The sequence below is a fragment of the Carex rostrata genome, chromosome 10 (assembly GCF_964058835.1).
Source record: "Carex rostrata chromosome 10, lpCarRost1.2, whole genome shotgun sequence".
NCBI lineage: Eukaryota > Viridiplantae > Streptophyta > Magnoliopsida > Poales > Cyperaceae > Carex > Carex rostrata.
In genome coordinates this window covers 7,980,760-8,007,480 of record NC_135927.1, presented here as the reverse complement: position 1 = coordinate 8,007,480, position 26,721 = coordinate 7,980,760, and the positions used below count along the sequence as shown (strand labels likewise).

The following is a 26,721-nucleotide window of genomic DNA, read 5'->3' as shown; positions in this document are numbered from 1 at the left end:
GAAGTCTTTCCAATTTGGTCACTAAAATACTGTCATCCACACCAAGATTCATTTGTGTTAGTTGTTCATGAATTAAGATTCTGATGCAGCTGCATGATTGTAACTAATACATGCAAAAGTAGTCCCTTTGAGACCCAATTGCATGATTTCTAACACCTCAAACTGTTTAATTTCTGTTTAATTTGTGTAACGATAACATTACATTTACTTTTCTAAGGTACGACAAAAATATAAACACAAACCAGGAGCTTTATAAATTAAACATCCATATTTACATCTCTTAGTTTTACCACATTTATTATATATAGTCTAACTTGTTTAATAAAAGCAAGTTCTTTATGCAGAATAGTTGTTTTACTTTCCTATAAAGAATACTAAAACCAAGCATGACAGTACCAGAATAATGTGTTATATTGCATAAAACCAAGCATGATGGTACCAACATGAACTTTACTGGCAATTAGAGCACAAAATAATGTGTTTCATTATCATTCATTTTCTTTTCTTGGACTTCAAATTCTTAATGCTATATTAGAGTTAAACTAATGCCTCAATAACAAAATATGATGAAAATCTCAGATTGTCGCCAATTTTCTTGGTGAAATTTGGGTAGAACAATTCCACTAAAAATACTGGTTCTGATTTGGGTTATAATACATCTCAACACAATTTACTTGTCAAAAATTACAACAAAAATGATACACGTAATAATTTGATTCTATATAAAAGAAACCATCTATCTCCATCAAAATCTTTCTTTCTCTCATGTGTTAATAACCATGTTAGAAAAAATAGAATGTAAAATAGAATAGATCAATTGTTATGATAAAATCTAGGAGAAAACAAACATATCTTTATCAGAAGAAAGCATTCTCTTTGCTGCAGCTGTACCAACAATTCTTTCAAGCTACATAAAAGGTGAAATTATAGTTGGATTTAGATTATGGTCCCTTAATAGTAGTCTGGAAAATAGCAATACCAGCTTCTGGTACAATCTTAGATTCACATGGATCAAGGTATCGGCATCACTTCACTATTACTACAGTCTTTCTATACATACTTACAATTGTAACTTTTTTAGTAGCATAATTGAGATTGACTGATGCAAACTTATAATTAGAATTGATGCTTTTTTTAAAAAACTGAAGTTCATTTGAGGCATTTTGCACAAAGTGGGTATTTTTTTTTTTTGGTTAAAAGCTAATTTGGAGGAAAAAAAAAACATTAGTGAGGTTATGGTACTATGCATATTGCAGATTGGTCCGTACTACGGATCAATATTTTTCAATTTCAAAGTTCAAATAGTCGATAAGAATCATTCAACATGATTTTTTAGATTTTTTTAACTATTTATTTAGATAGGTAGAAAAACTATTTTTGAATTTTGAATGGTCTAGGATTTTTTAGATCAAATGATTCGCTACATATCTAAAATAATAGAAAAAATATACTAAAAAATGTAAAATTTGATCTACATATACATTTTCATATGGAGATCATGTTGAATGATTCAAATCAATTGTTTGATCTTTGAAAATGAAGATATTGATCCATAGTACGGACCAATATACGCTATGCATAGTACCATAGCCTCACTCAAAAAACAATGCAAAGGAAAGTGGTACCCTGCAGTACTTGTGAAAGACAATTCAACAGCTTTCTTACCTTCAGAAGGTCAAAGGGAGAGAAGAGTACATTGCACATCATGTTTCTCGATGCATCAAGCATGTTTATTATCTAAAAGAAATTGTACAAATAAGAGATCAATAAAATGAGATCTTCATTAGAGGAAACAGTTTTGAGTTAAGAGTACCAACCTCAGGATAAAATTCCTTCCTCTCAGGCAGGGAATATATGATCAAATTCTGGATTCCTCGAATCTGCATGAGAATATTTGTATATAAACAAAAGATAATATGTTAATTGATATCAAATTCAAGACAGACAGTGACAGAGACACTCTTATTGAGAATATTAACCAGGGGAAAAATGCATTATAGGGTTCTGAGGCCTCAAAAATTTGAACAACCACCTGGTAAAGTGAAAGAACTGTATCAGTACAGCTCTGTCATAATTTTTTTAAGGGGGAATTTCATGTATACCCCTTTAAAACCTTGAAATTATGTATTTCCCCTCTAAAATTCATAATATCATATTTACCCTTCTAAATTTAAAAACCTCACAAATTCATAATACCATATTGACAAATTACGATGAATATTATCCTATTTGCATCCTAAATGTTGATAATTTTTTTCAAAAATGCCAAACTGCTAAACCAACTGTTTATCAATCAACAAGTTGACTATTGCCCTTATCCTTCACATTACTCAACAAACAAGCCGGGAACCTAAGTTCAATAAAAATTTAAAACCAATATTCAAATGATTGACTGGAAATTAGTTCAATTTGTATAAAGGAGTCACAAAAGCACAGGAAAAATTATCAAGATTTAATGGAATAATAAAGTTGTGCCCTCGTGGTAATGTAAATTTTCACAAAATTGGCAGGTATTAGCGAAAAATGTGACAAACATGTATTGGGATATGGCCCAACCACCCAAAAGATATGATAAAGAGAGAATGTATAAGCTCATAAGCAAAGCATAACCTTGTATCTATGGTAAAAATGAGCTCTTTCAGTGTATAGCATTATTTTCCTTTTTCCTTCAAAAAACCAAACTCGTGCACGGGATATATCACTCTGTTTTGTGTACCTAGAGAAAATAAAAAAATTAGAATAAAATATTGATGCTTCAATACCAGTTGCCTTTGGGTCCAAAGCACAGGTATGAAACAGAAAGTATTGACCTTTCTATTCAGAAAATATGAAATTTGGCCTAAACAACAAAATTCCATCCATTAGGGTTTTCAACTTTCATTTCTTCTTTATGTTCTAAGTTTTTTTATTCAACTACTTTTAAGTTGAAAGAACATAATCAATACCCTAAGGATATATATACTGCATTTATACTAAAAGATGGTTATGAGAAATGCACATACTCCCCAAGCAAGCAGAAGGAAGCATTCTGAGACTTCAAAAAATTGCGAATTCTAACAAACTCAAAATAGGAGCTTATAAATATCATGATTCCACCCTGAACAAATATAACGAAAAAGGTGTTCACATTACAATAGAAATAAGAATTAACAAATATCAAATATGAAGACTATTCGGTCTTAGATATACCTCGATTGAATCCCTAATCTTTGGGAAAACCTGCACCAAACCATGGAAAATATTTAATTCATGAGTAGACACCAAGGAAAAAGAATACCAAGCCTACAAGGACTTTTCTGTCATTAGTAATAACAGATGATTTTCTAAATGCAAAATTATATTTTAGAGAGCAGAAAATGAAACTGCAGAACAATTTGAGCCAATATATTGGAAGCAATCAAAGTGAATATTTGGATAGTATTAATGAATCCTGGTTTAATATTTTAAGTTATTGGTATGTGATCAGATGAGAGAGCACATTTCAAATAAACTTTTTAGGCAATTTTTAGTGAAACTTGAGCATATACCTACTCAGTAAACATTAGACTCCATAAGTACAAATTTATCTTCTTCATCAAAATATAAACGCAACATACATTACCTTCTTACAAAAGTAATCTAGGCGAGCATCATCAGCATCGATAATCGAGGAAGGATTAAACCTTTCATAAATCTGTTCAGTAAATGAGGGAAAGGGATAGAGAAAGAGATGAGAAAGTTTGAGGACAAAAGGGAAAAAAAAAAAAAGCACGTATTCTATTACACAGAAAGCACAAACAAGTATAGGAAGAAAAAAAAAATTGAACAGGTCCCAGAACTTGTGCCAGAGAGAGAGAGAGAGAGAGAGACCTGCTGTACTTGAAGCAATATTTTAGGTAGAACACCTTTATATTCAGAGTTGAGCTTAGCCTGAAGAAAAAGTATAATCAAACCAAAAGATTGTGACTATTACATAAACTATTAAACCGAGCTGGTGCCACAGGTGTACTACTGACAATTCTTGTTTGAAGCAAAGGAAATTGGCATACCTTGCCTTGATAACTGACGCACAGTCTATTGAACAGAGCATTTATATCTGTATCAGAATGAAATCAATTATACCAATTAATTCAAAATAGGGAAAATATTGTATACAAAATGAAATATTAGTAAGATAAACTTTTTTGCAAACCAGTAGGTTTTAAACAGAGACACACCCTATGAGTCACAGTACCAAACCGTTGGTCCCATACCAGTATAGTTTGGTACAGTTACTGGTTGATACAGTATCCTGCTGGAACCTAACAAGACAGAATTCTCATACCTGGGTTAAGATGAGAACCCAAAAGGATAGTTTGCCTATAAAACTGAGCTTGGCCATCCAAGTACCTAAGCATAAAAAAAAACAGAGTTACAAAGAACACCAGTTCTTAACCATAGTCATAGAGATTTAAAGTGTTTATAATCCTATGCATCCATATAATCTTTAGTGCTCTTTAATGCAATCGTACCCAAATACCAAATTTGGAAACAGCACAAAAAGATTTCCTCTTTGCAATCAACAACTGACATTTTCTAAGTTCAATGCAAACACATCAAATGTCAAAACCAGGGTCCAATCAAGAAAAAAAATTACTGGTCTGCCTCATATTTTTCATATTAAATAAACATTATTGCTCATGTTCAATTCATAACTTGAATCGAAACAATTATAACATTAACATCTTAAAAATTGATTAGTTTAATTCCAGGCTAAGCAAAAAAGGCTCATCAAAGGGAGAATATTGTCAATATTTAACTGGTTTGGTATTATTTGCACATGTCTCTTTGGTGTTATTTGCAAATGTCTCACTCATGCTGGTGTTAGTTGTGAATTAAAGAAGATAGGTGCTAGTTGCTAATCAAGTGACATCCTGGATGCAATTTGCACAAAAAAAAGTCAAAATCATACGGTATTGCACTAACCGAACAAAGCAAAAATTAGCCAACAAATATAAGTGGAAAAAAAAAAATCAACATACCATGGTCTAATGCGCATAATGTCAGTTCCATGTTGTTTCGATGGCGTCCGATTCAGATGGTCAAATACGGTATTGACATGCGTCCAGTTCTGCCAGGTTATCAAAGTACCACTTATGCTAAGATCTATTATATATGAAAAATAAATGGAGAGGATTTCCTTGTTAGCTTACACACCTGCATGACTATCACATCAGCATGATCAATCACCAGTACCTGAAAAGAAATATAGACATTAGTATAACCTCCATAACCTCACGAGTACGAGCACACCATAGAGAGAGAGAGAGAGAGAGAGAGCACCTCAATGGATGACAAATAATCTACATCCTTCTCCTTGTCAAACTCGGTCTCCCCAATTTTCTAACAGGATTTAAAAATCAGATGTAAAATAATCCATACCAGTCCGTCAAAGTGAAAAAAAAAAAAATCACTATAATCGTAATCTAAGTGAAGTTCCATAGTGTATTCCATTTTTAGTTCACTAATCAAGAAGGACAAAGAAGGGAGAAAACTTACAGTGACTAAACCAAGAGGGGATGCAACAATAATGTCAGATGTATAAAAATCACTGTACAGTTTCATGGTTCTCCTGAAATAGTAAATAAATCAAGTTACTGTCGTATTCGAACAATTATGTCTTTTTTTTTTCTTTTTTATCCTATCCTACTAAGAGATCAAGATAAGTAATGTATAATACAAAAAGTTCTACTTCGTAAATTTTATCCCAAGCATGAAATGGTCATTATTATTTCCGCCAAATAAAGCCCGAAAATCTGCTGGTTTTGAATGGCCTTGAGAACTTGGATCTTTTTTGTCTTTTTCTTCATCATCAATTGCTCCAAACTCTTCGGTAAACCGATCAAGATGCTCCACATTATCCTAGACAAAACAAGAATAATAGAAAACATAACATCAAGCGCTTAAGAGATGGGAAACATAGGAGAACTGATAGTCTGTGAGGCACAATTTAATGAGTAGAACTAGGGTGTTCTTAAGCTCACCAAGTCCTTTGGTAAGCTTAATTTCAGAATCTATCAGAATGACTTCAAACGACAAATCCAAATCGTTGAAACCGATCTACTTCATGAGTAATGCATTTACATGTCAAATTTGTAAATTTTCGACTTAATTTAGTATAAACTCAAGCGGTCAAAAAAATAAGATTTATGGAGTTTTTGCTTTCTGAATGGCCTTTTTGTCTTGCTCATTGACTATTGGAATAACTTACAAATGGGACATTTGGGCTGGAATTTCATCCATATATGGTACTGGTCGTTCAGTCATTAAACAAGATTTGCCTTCCATAAAACCTCAATGAATTAGTTCCCCAAGGTGAGGGAAAAGTTAATTTTAATGCATTCATTTTTCATCATTTTGTTACCACTGGACTTTTTACTAAATTAATTTGATATTTTATAAATTTTGCATGCAAAATGCATCACTTGCGAAGTAGATCTGTTTCAAAAGTTTGGATTCGTCATTTGAAGGCAATCCGATAGGCTTTTGAAGTTGAGCTCACAAATGACTTGGTGAACTTAAGAACAGCCTAGTTCTACTCCAATTTAATGCACCCACACAAAGAGAATTGTTGAAGCAATGTAACAAGATCGGAGAGAGAAACTAACCTTGTTTGTGAGTGGGGTAAGTTGGATTAACCTTAAGACAACTCGCAGAGCAATACTTCTCAATGGCAATAAAAATAGAACCTATGCAACATAAAATATTTTAACAAGCTTAGCACATAAAAATGTAAATATTTTAAAGCAACCAACAGGTCAACCAAACCCAAATGATTCAATTAAATTAAACTCTTAACAGCAATAATAAATGAACATATGCAACATTAAACATTTTATAATCACATCACTTAAACATGTATTCATACCATCAACAAGAAAAATCAAAGAGGGTGTCACAATCAACAGGTGAACGCAACCCAAACCAAGACTAAGTTTGACGTATGTGTTGACAAGCCCAGACATATCAGGACCCCACCTGACCAGATTCAACTCAATTTATTTGTGCTTGATTTATTACTGCTTTTCAAACAAAAGGCTAACTCGCAATTAACTCAATTCTTTTATTTTTTAATAAAAGGCTTTACCTTAACCAAAACCCAGAAAACCCTATTCAATGCTACTAATAGAACTAATCATACTCACTTACAAAATGAAAAATTGTCTAAATGAGGCTAAAATAGTTCAATCCAAAGAGGTACCTTTGGGCGGGTGAAACCTTGATCCACATAAGCATCACTTGCAAGAACTTCTTCCTTTCCACCTTCTAGCTTGTTGAGCTTTGTATCATTTTTAATCACAAGTTCCCTGGTCCTATATACATGATTCAACTGCCAAAAAGAAATAAAAAAAAATATATATATATATGCCATATAAATAATTTGGTAGAAGTCAATAGTTTAAGAGTGAGGCTATGGTACTATGCATAACGCAGATTGGTCCGTACCATGGATCAATATCTCCGTTTTCAATGTCTAAACAGTCGATATGAACTGTTCAACATGATCTCTATATGTAAAAGTACTTGTAGATCAAATTTATTTTTTTAGAATTTTTTTACTATTTTTTTTTAAAAGATAGAAAATCACTTGATCTAAAAATTCTAGATCATTCAAGAGTAGTGATTTTCTACCTATCTACAGGAAGCTAAAAATTCTAAAAAATATAAAATTTAGCCTGCAAGTACATTTTCATATGAAGATCATGTTGAATGGTTCACATCAATTATTTCAACTTTGAAAATGAAGATATTGATCCATAGTATGGACCGATCCACACTATGCATAGTACCATAGCCTCAATCTTATCTCATGATTGAGCGATAAAAAGGGCAAGGTAGGATAGAGAGAGTTTGAGTATACAGTGTGTAGGAGATAAGCATCCATAATAAATGAATCTTCTTCTCCTCCTTTCATGTAAAAGGGTTTCTTGTTGCAATGCATAATGTCCCGGTATGTACTAACTGTAAAAAAAGAGAACAAGACTAAAGACTAATCTCAAATTTACATTATCATTTACTTGACAGGGTTTTGTCAAACTTACAAAGTGAAAAGAAGAAATTCTCCCTTGATGAATTAATATCACTAGGAGCAGAGGTTCTCTTAATATTCATCCAATGTTTATATATTTTCTCCTTGAGAGAAGAAGCCATATCCGTTCCAGGTTCCTACAAATAATGGTACTTGTCAAAAAGACAAAATAGATTGAGCTATTAATGTCTAGTCAGTATAATTTGTCATAATATATGCACAAAGATTATAATTTAATAGACTTGCAATAAAAACCGCTATATGTCAGAAGTAATTAAACCAAATTTTTATTATTTGAAAAAAATAGTATGTTTGAGATATTTAAAAAATGTAAAACATCAGAGGAAAAAATGGAAATAATTTGACAGGAAAATTATTATGACAGAAATGATTGTCATACATGTCCCAACAATACCTTAAGCTATGAGAACTATAATCAAATTTTATGCACTGATACTAAAGCATGGCATCAATAAATCTATATAAAAGTATTGCTTGCCTTTTGCCAGTAAATAGTGCTCTTAGCATCTCAATCTAAAAAAAAATAGATTTTAAGGTATCAACTAAATCTATTGAAGACGTTACTGTTTTGGTATGTAACACAATAAAGGGCCCTTTGCATATATAATACAACAAGGTACCTTACTAATTACATCTAAACAAATTTGGGGGTTTTTTCTCACAAGTTTTCAATTAAATCAAAGCATCCTTAAACTTAGCAATACCTTTGAGATAGGATTTCCAGTGCCGACCCATTTTGACAATGGTATATCATTTTCTGGCATCTCCCATTTAAATTTCCACTTTGGGTCCTTTAATTTATCAGCCTCTTCCTTAGTTAGACTACGTGCCAAGTGATTATTGAAAGAACTGCAAAATAATGCTCCATTAGTTCTTACAATAAAACAACTCATATAAAAAATTACTATAATAGCCCTTATACCAACTTTGTTGTCAGCTAGGATGTAAAATAAGCAGTAGAAGTACTTTGATTTGATGTGAATCTTCAAAAATAACCCTAGGTCCAGAAGTTGGCCTGTCATTTTACTTCACTATACAGAATATAAATTACTTAAAATAGTAAATTTTACAATCTAGAACAAACCTTGAGGTTTCTTTGTCATTGCCATCACCATAGCTCTCTGAGTAGTCTTCTATTGATTCGTCATCTCCATTCTCCATGATTTCTTCGGCATAGTTTTCATCAGGATCTGACGGACCAGATTCATTGCCTGATTCTAATAAATAGAAAACTTAGTGCTCAGATTGATCTCATATGCAACATATAATCAAGCCAGCTATTGAATAGTTTGAGCAGTTTTATACCTTGTTCGTCAGTATGTTCTCCTTCAGACAAACTATCATTTGCTGATTTTAAATCGTCTTGTTCTTCATCAGAACTGCTTAACCCCGATTGCTCTCTTTTCCTTCATTGAGGACAAGTTTGAATGCATTACATTTTGTAATTTATATTATTTCTGGATTTATAAAAGCATATTTTTTTTTACCTCTTCCTATACATAGCTGCAAGCTTTGGATTGCCTGAACCCAAAGCATCTAATAAATTGAGCACTGAAGAGTTGCCTCCAGAGGAACCATGCTCTACAGGTACACTATCTAGGTTCTCTTCAAAAGAGCATCCTAGAAAATGCATAGACGAAAGTATTACAAACTATAGCCTTGAACATTTTACTTTCAAGACTTCACCAAACTTAACACAGACATCTGATTATAATATTTAAAACTATGTATTCAAGGACTGGTACCAAACAGTTGGTAACTTTTTCTATCAGTTGCTGAATTCAATGAAATCGGTGGGTTTTTTACCCACTTTTATCAAAAAAAAAAAACAGACATCTGATTGTCAGTTGACCTATTCAAACACAGTCGCTCTCAAATAATAATTCCCATTATGAATCCCTATCAATAATGGTATCTATTATGATATTTTAACTCGGATTCGAACAATAATACAATTTGCCTCTATGACATTTTCCAGGTTGTTTTATAAGCAATTAGAAAAATGTTTGAACCTCACCTGACGAAGAAGGAGAAGAAGCTTCCACAGGTTGTTTGTCTTTCACATGATTCTTTCTATTAACATTTCCTTTCTTATCTATTCTCTCTGCTGATGGGCCAGGTTTATGACTGGTTTTTGGCCCCTTGATATCTGCAATATAACAAGCATTCCTTACTCAACAGCGGACAGGAGCTAAATTTTGTAAGTTTGTCCATTAAAATTTGTAATTTTTTTATGTATCAATACTATTTTGTTTCTTATTTTTTAATTGAGAAATGCAGAAATAAACCCACCAAAATTACTAAAACCAGAAAGTTATATGGAACCACTCACACCAAGTCAATCAAGTAATGCTAACCTTTATTTTTGGAGAGCGCACGTGACTTCTTCGCCATGAGCGGCTTGGAATATTCCCTGAATCAGGGCGTGGGAAGTAGATTTCGGCAGGGCAGGTTGGGGAGAGAAAGAGGCGGCCAGAGAGGGTCGGATCTGTTTCTGCGTCGGGTTTCCGATTGGAGAGAAGGTTCGATGAGGATCCAGCGCGAGGTGGGGGCGCGCGCTGAGGCTGTGAAGCGGCGAGATTCTAGGGCGGGCGAGGCGCAGCCAGTTAGAGAGAAAGAGGCGGGAGCGGGAGCACCGAGTCCAGACGATAAACCCTAGGGCCTAGTTTATCTAACGGAAACGTTCCGTCTAATTTCACCAGCGCGAATATTAATGGAGATTTGATATTGGTTGAGGAAGGCTCACGCCTCACGCACATACGCACTTAAATTGGTTCCTGGGCTTCCTGCTGATAAATGAAAGATAAAAAAAGATGTATGTACGGCCCATGTCCATTGAGGCCTTCTTTTTGGGCTGTTGTATTACTGTAAATCGTTAATGGACCGAGCTGTCTCCAATCGAGCCAGAGTCAACTCGAAATTCTTCATTCTGGACTGAGTCAGAAACGAACTAGCTTGTTGTAGCTTGGATCAGAAACAGGCGAGTTCCTTTCTAAGTTTTGACATGCCGATTCCGAGGAATAGCGTATCCTCTGAGATATCTCAAACTTTGTGCGACTTTATGGAAAGTCCCAACCGTTTAAAAACGTTCTGCACGAATCTCAAAGCAAGCATAATACTGACACCTTACATCACCCCCGAATAGGCACCGGACACGTCGGTCACGCAAAAGTTGAGATATCTCAGAGGATACAACACTCACCCACCGAATCGAGTGTGTATCCTCTGAGATATCTCAACTTTTGCTTGACTGACGTGTCTGATGCCTACTCAGGGGTGATGTAGGGTGTTAGAATTAAGCCACAAGCTACCAATTTCTTTTGTTTTCCATCCCTACTAAATTACAGTTTGAATAGAAAATCTAAACTGCTTAATATGGTCTTGAAAATATAGCTGAAGTTCAAATTTTATATTTTTTTCTTACTTTTTTTTTAATAGTTAGAAAACCACTAACTTTGGTTATTCTAAGATATTCAGATCAAGTGATTTTCTACATATTTAAAAAAAATTAAAAAATCTAAAAAAGTAAAATTATGTTTTAAAGTACATCTTTATATTTAGACTGTCATTTCTATTTTCCAAATTTTAATGTTAAATTTCTAAGTTTTGAAAATAACATTTGATTATTTAATAATAAATTGGTTTTACGACTAAATTCTGAATTTCTTATTTTAAAAGGAAACTAAAAATAATAGGCAAAAAATATTAAATATATTTATAAAAAAAATGTCACGTGATCACGTAGAGGTGGATATAGTAACGCCATATGGGGTTAATTAATCCCATTTTTCAAAATTTGTGTTTATAGTTAATTTTCTATATGTGAGAACAATATTATGATTTATGTAATAAAATTTTCTACTAATTCTGTTTTCACAGAATTATGTAATAAAATTTTCTGTCCTCACAGAATTATAATAAAATTTTCTTTGTGGATTAGTGGATCTGGACTGCAATTCTTTGTCCAAAATTTTCTGTCCTCGCAGAATTAGTGGATCTGGACACAAAAATTTATTATTATATAAATCCATAAAATTTTCACAGAACATAATATTATGGGGGTCAAATGGTCAATCCACTAATTCTGTGAGAACAGCTCCATGAATCACTTGAACCATAACTTAATTACTTGCAATTACAGAAGAGATTAAGCAAATTAATTGAAGCCATGGCCAAAATGGTGTCTTGTTTCCACCAGCTGCAGGTTGTCAGCATATTGCTGTGTTTCTTTTTGTTGCTTTTCCTTCAATCGTCCGATCGAGCCGACCCCGAAATGCTTCGAGACATCTGTGTAGCTGACCTTGCTGCTGATAAGCACCATTAATCAAATGCATGTCTGTAAATGTTAAGCAATTGATTTAGCTTAAGGTCATACCAACTGTCTTGAATTTATAATGTTGAAAGTTAGACAAATTCATTTGTTTCCCAGGTTTTTCCAAACTATAAAGTTTGCAAATTTCATATCAAATTAGTATTTTTATGCTTTTTGTGTACATTTCGCTGTGAGGTTTCTTTCTGTGATTGATCCTAAACAAATATAGAAATTGTACTATCGAATTTAATATAGGAATCAAAATATTTTTCATTCTTTCATCGTTTTAATTCCTATAAATTCAGTATTAATTGTTACACATCATTTAAAAATATAAGGTCATTAATTTCTTATCATTTTTCCGCTTTTAAATTAGAAATAGTGTATACACTATGGAATATAATTTTATTGTTATTTAAGATGAGGAGGGATCCACTTACATCCTTTTTTGGTGACACCGAATTACATCTTACATTTTCATAGTTTTCAAAGTCCAAACAGTCAATCCAAACCGTTTAACAGGATGGATATATTAAAATGTGTTTGCAGATCAAATTTTATACTTTTTTTTTACTATTTATTAAGTATTTTACAAAATTGTTGTTATCAAACCATTGAATTTTTGTACCATCTTAATAAATAGTAAAAAAAATTCAAAAAAAATGTAAATTTTGATTTGCAAACATATTTTAATATTTTTATCATGTTGAATAGTTTGGATCGACTATTAAACTTTGAAAATGTATTGTGTGCGTTGTCACAAAAAATGTGTAACTGGATCCCTCCTCATTTAAGATACATAATTAAATAAAAAAAATAGAACGATATTTTTTATTTCAATTTGTGAATTCTCCTTGTTCGTAGATTCAATGCGTTTTGCATATTATAATTAAATTCTTTCTCAATAATTGAATTAGGAGTCTTTTTCATGTCACATTAATATCAAATGTAAATAAATATTCTATATGGTGCTTTGATGACAAAATACCTACCAATCCCATAAAGCAAGTACCAAGCATACTAATCTACTGTGTCAATATTCTCATCGGACACACAAAAAGTGGCTTCTTATCATAATTATTTTCTTTTGTAATTAAATCCCTGAGTGGCAAAATCAGAACCGTCCATCAGAACCTGGATGTTTCATCGGGTTTGGTTTAATTGGTTTTATGTTAAACCAAGAACAGTTTGGTTTTTCTAATTAAATGAACTGGTTTGGTTTATTTTCCCAATTCAATTTAATTATTCAGATCAGTTTGATTTAGAATTTTCAAAGTCAATTAGATCGAACTGGCCAGATTAAATCCGACCCCCATTTTAACCAAACATTTAAAATGAATTTTCTTTTTGACATAATATATATGGTTTCACTTGGTTTAAAAAACCGTTAAACCGGGTCGAATAAATATTTTAAATTCATCTTTAAAAAAAATTATTAATTTTTATGTTTAAACTTTTTATTACGGTTCAACCGAACAAACTGCACTTAATTTCGATTTATCCAGTTCAGTTTTATTCGGTGATAAATTTATTTCAATTATATTTAAAAAAAAATTAATTAAGTTATTTTGCTTCCTTTTTAACCGAATCAATATATCCCTATCGTGAGCTCTCTTTGCTTCCATTTTAACCGAATCAATATTATCCCTATCGTGAGCTCTCTTTGCTTGGTGATGTGATATAAGTATGTAACATGTAAATGCGATGAGATATTTTTCTTTACCAATCCGATCCGGGTCTTAATAATCAAAATCCATTGACACCCGACTTGACTTTGACTCGCTCTGAATTCTTATCCATCTCCAACTCGACACCAAGCAAATCACACCCTTCTCACCTCCTCTCCTCTCCTCTCCTTTCCATTATGTGCTCTAATGGCGAGAAACCCTAGCCCCAATCTCATACTAAACCTAACCTTAACGCTAACACTGTTTCTCCTTCATCTCCCCTCTCTCACCTCCTCTCTCTCCCCATCCCCATCCCCATCCCCATCCCCTTCTCCTAAACCCTCCCGAAAATTCGAACCAAATTCATCCACTGTAAATTCCGTAAATCAACCTCCGCCGTGGAGCACCATCGTAAATAGCCCTCCTGCTGCTCAAATGCAACCCGACAAGGAGAGAAACAACCGTGAGCTGAATTTCGGGGAGAAGGTTGGGGTTTCGTTTGCGATTGTGGCTGGTGCGATGCAATTTGTGTTTGTGGGATTTCTGGCGATTAAACGATGGCAATTGGGGCGAACTGATAGGGGATTTAGAGAAAGGGATCAGTTGATTTGATTTGGGGAAACTTTTTTTTTTTGCTATCTGATTTTGTTTGGATTGCAGAATTACTCACGGATTGGAAGTTGGAGGGTAGATCTTGTAATTAAAGATGGGTAAAATTATCATGTCAATTTGGTAAGAACTAATCTTGTTAGTACATGGGATTATGTAAAGAGTTCATATATTTTTGCTGAATTGGTGTGATTTGGCAATTAGTAGGTTTTTTAATTCCTCTAATTATATGATAGGTAGGAGGTGTTCCATAGACTAACTCAGGCACTCAGCAGGTCGACTTGCCTATCGGATCTACTTTTGAGTCTGATGGGTTTGAAAACCGTCCGATTTACTTTAAGATTTGTGCACAAAAAATTGACTACAGTGCGCACGAAATTAAAACGAAGTGTACGGGTCTTAAAGCAGATTGGATGGTCCTTGAGCCATCGGATCTACTTTTGAGTTTGATGGGTTTGAAAACCGTCCGATTTACTTTAAGATTTGTGCACAAAAAATTGACTACAGTGCGCACGAAATTAAAACGAAGTGTACGGGTCTTAAAGCAGATTGGATGGTCCTTGAGCCATCGGATCTACTTTTGAGTTTGATGGGTTTGAGAACTGTCCGATTTACTTTAAGATATGTGTGCACAAATATTAAAGCGTACGGATCTTAAACCATATTGGATGGTTCTTCAGCCATCGGATCTACTTTTGAGTCTGATGGGTTCGAGAATCGTCTGACTTACTTTAAAATCTATGCGTACAAAAATTAATTATAGTGTGCACAAATATTAAAATGGAGCGTACAGATCTTGTACGATATCAATAAAATTGTGTAAATTGATTTTAAAGCATTTCACGTGACTTGAGATATCAATAAAATTGTGTAAATTGGTTATGCCAAGGTTATGCACTTAGGGGTGGCAACGAGCTAGTTTGTTCCGAGCTAGATTCTAGCTCAGCTTGTTAATTCTAAATCGATCTACAGTTGAGTGAGCTGGACCTAGTGCATCAGAGCTAAAACCTCAGCTTGAATTCGTGACAAGCTATTTCCGAGCTAGCTCGTGAGCTGACGAGCTGGCTTGCTGAGGCTAATTGGATTTTAAAAAGATAATGAATTTTACAAACTTTTTAGATCAACCTAAATCGAGCTAGACAGTATAAAATGCACACAAATTCATACAAATTCACAAATTGATGCCTAATTGAGCTAGCTCATGAGCTCGCTAGCAAGCTACACTCCAGCTTGAACTCGTTAATTCTAGACCGAACTAGTGACGAATTGGCTCGTTAACCGCTCGGTCTAATAAAGAGCAAATTGTTAGTGAACGAGTTAGGTGCGAGTCACGATCGAGCCACGAACTATTTTGCCACCCGCATTCCACATGTTGTCATGCCATGACCTGACTGCCCATTTTAACTACTTTTTTTAATTGAAGTTGGTTTGTTGAAGAAAAAAATTGTAAAAAGAAATGTTGTTGGAAATTTTTATGTTAATTTTTTAAATTCATTGTCCGAATTTTGAACCGCACAATTTACATGTTTTCCAATTGTCCGAATTTTCAAACAATAAAAATAATTCATGAAACTTTTTTTTTTCAATACCGCAATATTAAAAATAAACACACATTAAATTTTATTTATTAGCTCGTTATCTTAGATATCAGAGAGCATAGACATGTAATTTGAAAATTTTAGAACGCCAAATGTTATATTTTATGTTTTAAAAGAATAAGAAAAATATTTATAATTTTGAAGAGTGTGTGTGTATAATTTTTATTACCACTATGTTTTAGAAAGATATTATATGATTTTAATTAATTAATGCGGTCGAGGCTCAAGTCATTTTAACATATTCGGCCCAATAAAATTAAGCCCAAATTTGATATATGAATGTTTGTTCATGTTCTTCAGTACTTCTCTATTTATGTTATCAATCTTCCTAGAAAATTTGTGTAGCAAATACCTATTTTATTTGTAAAATTATTGAAAAAAGTGCGCATTGTACTTATAAAAAGTTATAAATTTTTTTACGGGCTTCAAAATTAATGATGTAAATGGGACCAAAGTAACAAATGTCTTGCCTCGTTTGATTTAAAGAAAAAGTTATTTCAAGCGGAAATTTTATTGGTAATGGGATTCTCACAAGTCACAACATGTTTGTTTTTTATTTTCTAGTATTTTTATACTTATATTTACATTCACGGAAAAATCATGAACATAGTTACAATCAAATGAAAATATCATGAATGCGAGAGTGCTTGGGATATTATAAATTGCTTTTTTTTTTCAGGTAAATAACAAAATTTTAATATTGCGTTAAAGTTATCCATATTATACTCTTTAGTTATTAAATTTATTGACTTGATACAATTTTAAATTAGTTATCTATCAGTATTTTTCACTAATAAAGTATTATTTATCGAAATATACTTAAAATATTGAAGAAAATCAATGAAAAAGAATGATACAAAAATATAAAATGAAGAAATATATTTATTTGAAACAAATTTTCTTCAAAAAAGTAAGATATAATTTTATGTGGTTAGATATTTGTTACTATGCATTTATACTAGCTAGCTAGTTTCCTTTAATTTAAAATGTCTTTTGCAATTTAAAATTAAACATATATTATGTAGTAATTATTTATTAAATTAATTAAATGTTGTTTAATAATTTTGTAATTAAGAGAAGTCAATAGTTGCACTAACAACTTATTTAAGAGTTTATAAAAACAAGTTTAACTTAACTAATAACATTTATATAGGTAAGTAGTTCAAAATAAAATTTGCTTCTAAGAAAACTAATTTAGAAGTTGGATACCGTAATAAAAACTTAAATATATGCATATTTAAAATCATTAGAGATCATATGATGGAACATCAAAACAAAAATAATGAATACAAGGATAAACTGAAAGCCAAAACCAAAAACACCGGTAGATTATGGTGGATTTCTTAAATATGTTTGTGACTTTCCAATATGTTGTCAATTTTTTAGTGTTAAATAGAGTTATATATACAAATTTAGTAATTGAAGGTTTATTTTTTTAAATGTTCAGATAAAAATAAAGCAACCTGAGAAAAGCGATTTTGGAGGTATCAAAAAATAAATATAATTAATTAGGATTAAACTTTTGTTGATAGAACTTGTCGACAACACTTACTGTGTCTTGTAATTATTGTAAGCAAATTGTTGAGATTTTTATATTGTTTTTAATTATATAAATAAAATTATGGATGTTTTTTTTAATGGGTTCACTGGAATTTATACTTACTTTTTGAAAAAAAAAATTATCTTAATTTATTGAAAAACAGAAAATCAAATATGGGTATGAATTTAAAACTAACCAATGAAAGGGTTTAACAATATTACTTTTCATTTTGCTAAATAGTCCAGTTGATTTTAAAGATGCAGCAGAAATTCAAAATAAGATGGATAATTCAAAAAATCGCATGAAATGAAAAACAAGCCGACAAGTGGATGCTCCACGTTTTTATAATTTCAATTTCAATTTTATTTTTTATTAGATTAATCCTTTTGTATTTTTTTTTCTTCTGTTTTCATTATCTTAATAAAATTATCCTTATTTTTTTTATATACTTTTAAATTTCTTATACTTTTCAATTAATCAATACGATTAAGAATTTTTATTTGACAGTCACACACATATACAAAGAAAGTACAATGGAAAAAAAATTCTTAAAATTAATTATCATGTCAATTTGATAAAGATCTAATTTCGTTAGTACTTGGAATTATGTAAAGCATTCATATCTTTTTGTTCAATTGGTAAGATTTTGCTATTAGTTAGTTTTGATAGATAGGATGAATTCTATAGACTAACTCAACAGGTTAACTAATTAATGTGGTCAATACCAGACATTGATCTGTTAACAGTTGTTATTTGAGTACACAAGAACCGATCATAATTTTTTTTTTATTGTTATTTAGGAAGTCTTTACATAAATATTAAATTTTTGATCTGTCGGCCTACAAAACATTTATTTTATCGAACTTTTGCATCACATGATTTGACATAACTAATATGGTGTAAAATAGTAATGCCATGCTAATGGCCACGTTGTGTTTGTTCACTCCACGTGTCGTCGTGTCATTTTTAACTATTTTTTTGGATTTGAAGTTGGTTTGTTGAAAATAAAAATATAGAAAAAATGGTAAATTTGAAAAAAAAACATTTGTATTTAAAAATATATATTGTTCGAATATTTTTATGTTAATTTTTTTTATTGTCCGAATATTGAATTGATAATCTAAGTGTGTACTTTTGCTACAACAATTGAAATACATACCGGTCAAAATCTAAAATTTTATGAAGCATATTTCCCCGGGTCCACCGGTCATGCCATGTAAGCAATTTTTATTTTATTTTTCTAATGATCCGTGCATTTTTTTTTTCAGTACTGCAACATTAGAACATACATTAAATTTTATTTATCAACTCGCAATCTTAGATATCATAGCATAAATCATGTAATTAATTTGTACATTTTAGAACGACAAACGTTAAGAGTTTATGTTTTTTTTTTAAAAAAAAAATTAGAATGTCTATAATTTTGAAATATATATCATGTTTTACAAGGAGATTGTATCATTTTCTGCTAACAATTAATTAATGCGGTCGAGGCTTATGTCATTTTAACATATTCGGCACAATCAAAATAAGCCCAAATTTTATATATGAGTGCTTGTTCATGCTCTTCAGTACTTCTCTGTTTATGTTAATCATCTTCCCAGAAAAATTGTGTAGGAAATATATATTTTTTTTTTCTAATGACATGTTAATTGTAAAATTATTGAAAAAAGTGAGCATTGTACTTGTAAAAAGTTATAATTATGTTTTTTCACGGGCTACAAAATTAATGATGTAAATGGGACAAGTAACAAGTGTCTTTCCTATTGTTTGATGCACCTTTAGGCCCTTTTCGGTTGCACCAGTGGGAATAGGAATGGGTACGGGAATGAAAAATTTTGAACTGAAAATTACTGTTCACGTGGGAAAAAAAATTCAGTCTGAGTGAATTTTCATTTTTCCACGTGAACAGTGATTTTCACGGTGCAGCCGAACAGGCCCTTAGTGACTAATTAGAAATTTAGAGAAAAAAAAAATTCAAGCGGAAATTTTATGGTACTGGGATTCTCACAAGTCACAACATATTTGTTTTTTTTTTAATTTCTAGTTTTTTTTATACTTATATTTACATTCACGAAAAAATCATTCACAAGTCACAACATATTTGTTTTTTTATTTTCTAGTTTTTTTTTTGTACTTATATTTGCATTCACGGAGAAATCATGAACATAGTTCCAATCAAATGAAATTATCATGAATGCCCGAGTGCTTGAGATATTATAAATTGTTTTTTTTTTCTCAGGTAAATGACAAAATTTTGATATTGCATTGAAGTAATACATATTATACTCTTTAGTTATTAAATTTCTTACCTTTATACAACTTTAACTTAGTTATCTATTAGCATTTTTCACTTATTAAATATAAAATATATCGAAGTATACCTGAAATATTGAAGAAAATCAATGAAAAAAATGATATTGAAATATAAAAAGAAAAAATATTTTTTTTTGAAACAATTTTTTCTCAATTAATAAGATGCATTCTGATCTTATATTGTTAGATATTTGTTACTGTTTTTTAGTTACTAGCTCTTTTAAAATGTTTTTAATAATTTGAAATTAAACATTTTATAATAATTATTTATGAAATCAATTAAATTTTGTTTAATGATATTTTTAAAAAGATATTAGTAGATGCACTAATAACTTATTTAACAGTTCATAAAAACAAGTTTTAATTACTTAATAAATGACATTTATATAAGTATAAGTGGTTCAAAATAAAAATTATTTTTAAGGAAAAAAATTTGTGGTGTGTTTTCAAATATGTGCGTGACATGTTGTTATTTTTTGAATATCAGATTGAGTTAGAAAATATAAGGATCCCAAGAAAATCATCTAAGGAAAAAACATTCATAACTATTGAAGAACAAATATAAGGATCAAGGTTCTGTTGATAGAACTTATCGACAAAACTTGCTATTATATGCGTTGTGATTAACATAAGCAAATTGTTGAGATTTTAGATTTTATATATTTGGAATTATATTAATCCAATTTATGAAATTTATTGTTAATTGGTTCGGTTAGTCATTTGTTTGCTTTATGGGAGGATTTATCGATTCTTTATTTATTTTAAAATAAAAAAATCATATATATATATATATATATATAAATTTAGAACTAACCAATAAAAAAGTTTGATAAGTAGTATAAAATGTAATATGTATATTTTAGAAGGACAAACGTTGAGTTTATGTTTTAAAAAAAATGAGTAGGACTAGGATATTTATAATTTTGAAATATATATATATTTTTTATTACCATTATGTTTTAGAAAGATATTATATGATTTAATTAATTAATGCGGTGGAGGCTTAATCATTTTAACATATTTAGCCCAGTTAAATTTAATCCAAATTAAATGCGGTGGAGTTCTTGTTCTTGTTCAAATATACTTCTCTGTTTATGCTATTCACCTTCTTAGGAAATATGTGTTGGAAATACCTTTTTTTACATATTAATTGTAAAATTATCGGAAAAATTTGCATTTTACTTGTAAAAAGTTATATGTATTTTCACGGGCTTCAAAATGATGTAAATGGAACCAAAGCAACAACTTGCCGACTTTTTTATTCATAGTAAATAGAAAAAGAAAATTAAAAATGAGAAAAGATATGAACAAATTTTAAAAATAAGAAAGCATGTTTCTTATATCATGTCCCGGTGGGATGCCATACGAGACGGATACCCTGCCAAAAAAACAAGAGGATAAATTTGGTTCGAGATTCCATTTTTTTAGAATAATCAACTATAAATCTTAAATTGAATGAGAAAAGAGAAATAAAGAGGAAGGGAGATAAATATCTGAACGTTGAGAGACAGAGAGAGAGAGCAGAAGAGATGTAGGTCTTTGAATCGTCAACGTGGGAGGGAGGAAACGTGAGCACGCAAGTAGGTGAGGCGAACAGGGTCGTCGACAGACAACGGAGACAACAGAAGGAGCAAAACGATTTTTTTTTGGAGGAGAAAGCGGAAGAAGGCAGGAGAAACGAACAGGAAAAAAGTTACTACGTGAACTTTCCAGAAGCCGAGTAAGAATGGAGGATAAAAAAAAATTGAAGCTGACAGTGGGATCCAGATCTAAGTCTCACTGTAGATAAGCACTGTAGATTTCACTGTAGGTGAATAGTACTCATCTATCCAAAATTAATACATAAGAAATATAAGTGAAATATAAGTGAGGCGAACAGGGTCATCGACAGACAACGGAGGCAACGGAAGGAGCAAAGCGATTTTTTTTTGGAGGAGAAAGCGGAAGAAGACAGGAGAAACGAACAAGGAAAAAAATATTACGTAAACTTTCCAGAAGCCAAATAAGAACGGAGGATTTAAAAAAATTGGAGCTGACAATGGGACCCAGATCTAAGTCTCACTGTAGATTTCACTGTAGGTGAATAGTACCCATCTATCCAAAATTAATACATAAGAAATATTTTATTTACACATCATACAAGATTGTACGGCGTTTCACTTTTCTTTTTTTCTTTCCAGATTTATAGTTTCAAACTTATGTCATGTTGTGTGATGTTATATTATGCTATGTGATGTTTATGTAATTCGGACTAGTTATGTTAGGTTACATTATGCTATACTATGGTCATGTACTTTAAATTTGTTATGTTATATTTATGTAATTGAAACTTTTATGTTATGCTTGTAACTAATTCAGATCACTTGTTATGTATGCGATATTATATTATGTTCAAATCCATGAGGCAACAACTAATTTAGTTTGTATAAGCTTTTAAAATTAAATGTTTGTAGCACAATTTATCTTTTATTTTTTTAAAATATAGATAACTAAATAGTTACAAACATAACATAAAAAATATGAATTATATTAAAAAACATTAACAAGTTCAAAGTACATAACTATAACATAACATATATAATCTAACATAACAAGTCCGAAAAATACATAAATTCCATATATATTCTAACATAACAAGTCCGAAAAATACATAAATTGCGGCAACAAGTAGACAAACCTAGTTTGATGCATTTGTAGTCAACAATTAGAAATATAAAGAAAAATATTGAAGCACAATTTTTATTGCTGCTGAGATCCTCACAAGTCACGACACATTCATTTTAGATTTTCTAGTATTTTTGTAGGCTTATACTTACATTCAGAGAAAAACCATGAACATAGTTGCAATTTATTGCACAGATATAAATGATAAAAACATTATTCAATATTTTTGCAGTTGATGTCTTGTATATATATATTGGTTTTTGTTTACTATTGCAATCAAATTGCTTTAATTTATTATTGCACAATTTGACTCCTCTGGGTGAGAAAGAATGTATGTTCTCTTACCCCATATTTTCCTCAAATTGCCCAAACAATAAACACAATAATTTAATTTATTAAAATTGTGTAAAATCTGGAGCGACATTGAATTGTGCACATCACATATTTGAACTTGTTTTTTAAAAGTCCGTCTTTGAAAGTGGAAAGAGGAACAAAGCATGGGAGTGGAGGTTATGACTACAAGGTAACAACCCTTGAAAATAGATGTAACATTACAGCAAAAATGGTTTGCAAAATGTTATAGGTCTAATTGGCTTCCTCCAGTATCTCATTGATGCAAAGTCTCATAACCAAATATCATTGTAATTGTATTAGAAGTTTTAGAGTTAGTAATATTATAATCCAAATAGGAAGCAAAAGGAGATTAAATAAACTAGTGTTCCACACAATTTTTGTTGCTCTACTAGTTCTTCATGGAAAATTAATGAGATAATTCATGCAAATTTAACTGTATATACATTTCACATTTCATTTTATTGGATAATATTTTGCATGTATATATTGCAGAGACTAGATTTAGTGCATTGTGCATGATTCATAACATCACAAGCATGCATGACATGAACAATAAAATGGGTATAGGACTAAAAATGATTGTTTAAATTGGAAGCAGTTTTAATTACATTATAATCCAATATTATATATGTAATTTCAGACATCAGGTTCACAGTTCCCAATTTTAGCCATAATTAATTCATGCCGATAATTCAAAGGAGTGCACTTGCTTAGTCTTAGTTGACATAGGAACACAGTAATTACGTACAGTAATGTATACTTTATGTTAGTATAATAAAACTGATGATATAACATAATACAGTGCAGTCAAGTCGATCAATGCTGAAAGTAGTCGAGTTGGCACCTGTTCTTAGGTGTACGCAACATTTTGATGTGTTGTCATCCTATATCTAAACAAATGCAAATTATCTCTGTTTTTTTCCTGTGAGATATAATCTATAGTCTATAGAAGCGTAGTTTTCATGTCACCTTAAACTGTAGAAAATAAAGTAGACGGTTATTTTTTATTTTATTTTATTTTTTGCTTTCCTTACTGCCCGTAGGCCTATCTAGTAGACGGTTATTATGGGTTTTCTTGCTAAGATGTTAAGAGAATAAGAGGCTAGAGAGATTTGTTTGCATAGCTTTTTTCGGTGTGGTGATCACTATTCACTAAAAGACTAGTACCAGGTGTGGTGTTACATGCTGGTAACCGTTTGTTTCTGGGTTCAGAGAAAAGCAGCTCCTACAAAATACTGTTTTTATAGGATTCTATCCATGCCAGGTCAACTGGTCAACACAAGTACTACTAATTAGCAATGGAGTAGAAATACTATCTAAATTCTATAACATTTTCATTTCCATTTTCTAACATCATTATTAGTGCCAGAAACTAGATTTGATGTGCAAAGATATATCATTCCAAGAAAAAGCATCCTGTAATTCTTCAATTATTATTTATTAAACGTTTTAGAGTATATAATAAGGTTCAATTTATTCAATATCAGCATTACGAAACTGGACACACTGAACACATGTCATGTCAAAGCAGACATACACTTATCATATAGTCTAGTTTGCTTCATTTTATTTTCACTTTACAGGGGCACTTGTCTTGCAGTCCAGTCCATTATTTAAGGCAGAGTGTATGCTGCAATATACAAAACAACAATCAATAAATATAATGACAACATAAACTAACTTGAAATGTCAATATTCATCACATGATTTAAAAAAAAAAATCATTTTCATACGTCCACATTTATATCCAACAGGGCGGTTGACAAGGTTGCACCTTTTGGGAATAGTTATAGCAATCTCGGGCTTAATACCAGCACTCTTCGCCGTGTTAGAAAGAAGCACAGCACACATGCAACCCGGGTTCTGAGAGAATGTTTGCACCTGAGAGCAACACTGGCTCGATACCTGTGCATTTGCATCCACTGCAGCCGATGCACATGGCGTCAATTTAAACGCCATAGTGTCAGGCGAGGTTGTACCGCATTCACCTGCACCGTTGACTTTGTCAACACTAATTGCGCCAACCAACACAAGTGCTACAAAAAGAGCAAGGAACTTGGGAGTAGTGAACACCATTTTTGTTTCAATTTTTTAACCTATTTTTGGAATGATTTAGCTAGCTAGAGGATTGATGGGGTTTATATTGATGTAGGGATTGTAGTGGGAGATACTAGTGGGTATAGCACTTGAAGTCTAATGTGAGGATTTTCCTTAAGTAAATGATTGTCTATTTTGGTGATAGGTGCACTTAAGTCTCAGTAACCAATTACAAGCTGCCAGATTTTGAAGAAGTGCTTTGTGTGGGGTTGGCCGGTGCTCTCTTAATTTTGTTCCTTTTTATTTTAAATTAAAAGGGGGGGACCTAGAGATGTCCTGATTAGAAGACATGTGATGTGCGATCGTCATTGTGTTATGTGTTCTAATCGGGTTGAGAATTGCTGGTGCACTTAATGTTTGGCTGTCCATATGCAAAGCGGATTTGGTATCTTATACAGCGCCAGCTGGAGATCCGATTGCTTACAAGGACACTGGTACAGGGTATGGTACCGGGACTGCTTTCCTTTAGGAAAATCTGGGATAAATCCAAGAGCGAATTTCATGGACAACCGGGGCTGTAGACTTGCTGGATGCTGAATATAACATGGTGGATTTGGTGTCAGCAAAATCATACTGTATTCAGGGAAAAAATGGTACCAGTAGCTGTACTGGCGCAGAAAGCATGGCAGGAGGGGTCGCTCCGGTAGAAATTTTCTTAGGCACCAGGAAACTCTATTAGTTGTAATGTTTTTCACTTTACATTCTTCTTCTTTTTGGTTGAAAGTCCGTAGGCACTTGCATTGATATTAAAAGTTACAAGGTAGCTGTTACATAAGATTAGACAGTAGTGTTTATGAAAACATACAGCTAAATCAAACTAAAAACACACACGAGTATGTGCATCATGTGGACGAAAATTGATCATCCTTGTTTTGACTAGAGTGATAGGAGCTTTACATTCTTGTAATTTGACAGCTGCTGTCAAATCCTTTTAAAAAAAAAGAAAGAAAGGGGGACCTAATCCTGCTCACTTTAAGAATTTTGGGCCCAAATTAGGGTACAACAAATATGTCAGGAGGTTTGTTATGGGCCTAATGGGCCTAATTACATTTGCAGCTTAATAGATGCATGGCTTCGTACTGGGTTCAGATTCAGTGGGTACCGCATGGAGTAGAATGAGATCTCAACTTTTTGTTTTTAATTATGACACGAATCTTAAAGCAGATCAATAGTATTTGAATAATAGGTTTAAATTTTCAATTTTCAATTGCTCGGCTGCGAACTAAATTTGATAGTTTCATCAAGTCAGTGTAAATTAAAATTCCAAATTTGGTTTTCGTTTTTCAATTTGAGAGGCAATACGTTTTAAATCCAGATGAAATTTTTTTATGAATATTAGATAGTTATGAAATGAAGCCACATACGATATGTATCGTATATAAAATTCCACGAGTAACAAATTTCCAATCCAAACAAATAAAATGGAAAATATTACACACACACCCCTTAAACCATCATATAAATATTACACACACACCCCTTAAACCATCATAACA

At 31.8% G+C, this 26,721-nt stretch overlaps 2 protein-coding genes across 2 annotated transcripts; both read right to left on the bottom strand.

The window, feature by feature from the left end:
• Positions 1-564: 564 nt before the first annotated feature.
• NOF1 (U3 small nucleolar RNA-associated protein) lies at positions 565-10,584 on the bottom strand. The gene is made up of 25 exons (XM_078310286.1): positions 10,426-10,584; positions 10,086-10,217; positions 9,556-9,688; positions 9,374-9,474; positions 9,153-9,285; positions 8,773-8,917; positions 8,061-8,184; positions 7,880-7,980; positions 7,220-7,348; positions 6,627-6,707; positions 5,711-5,880; positions 5,518-5,590; positions 5,302-5,361; positions 5,176-5,214; positions 5,001-5,089; positions 4,304-4,368; positions 4,029-4,075; positions 3,850-3,909; positions 3,602-3,673; positions 3,190-3,219; positions 3,003-3,097; positions 2,611-2,716; positions 1,818-1,880; positions 1,666-1,737; positions 565-907 (listed from the first exon to the last, which is right to left on the bottom strand). Exons 1-25 carry the CDS (start codon positions 10,460-10,462, stop codon positions 833-835), a joined length of 2,232 nt encoding a protein of 743 aa, XP_078166412.1. The 5' UTR covers positions 10,463-10,584; the 3' UTR covers positions 565-832.
• A 13,999-nt stretch (positions 10,585-24,583) lies between these two features.
• On the bottom strand, positions 24,584-25,243 carry LOC144560523 (uncharacterized). The gene is made up of 2 exons (XM_078309747.1): positions 24,862-25,243; positions 24,584-24,758 (listed from the first exon to the last, which is right to left on the bottom strand). Exons 1-2 carry the CDS (start codon positions 25,202-25,204, stop codon positions 24,742-24,744), a joined length of 360 nt encoding a protein of 119 aa, XP_078165873.1. The 5' UTR covers positions 25,205-25,243; the 3' UTR covers positions 24,584-24,741.
• Positions 25,244-26,721: the final 1,478 nt, after the last annotated feature.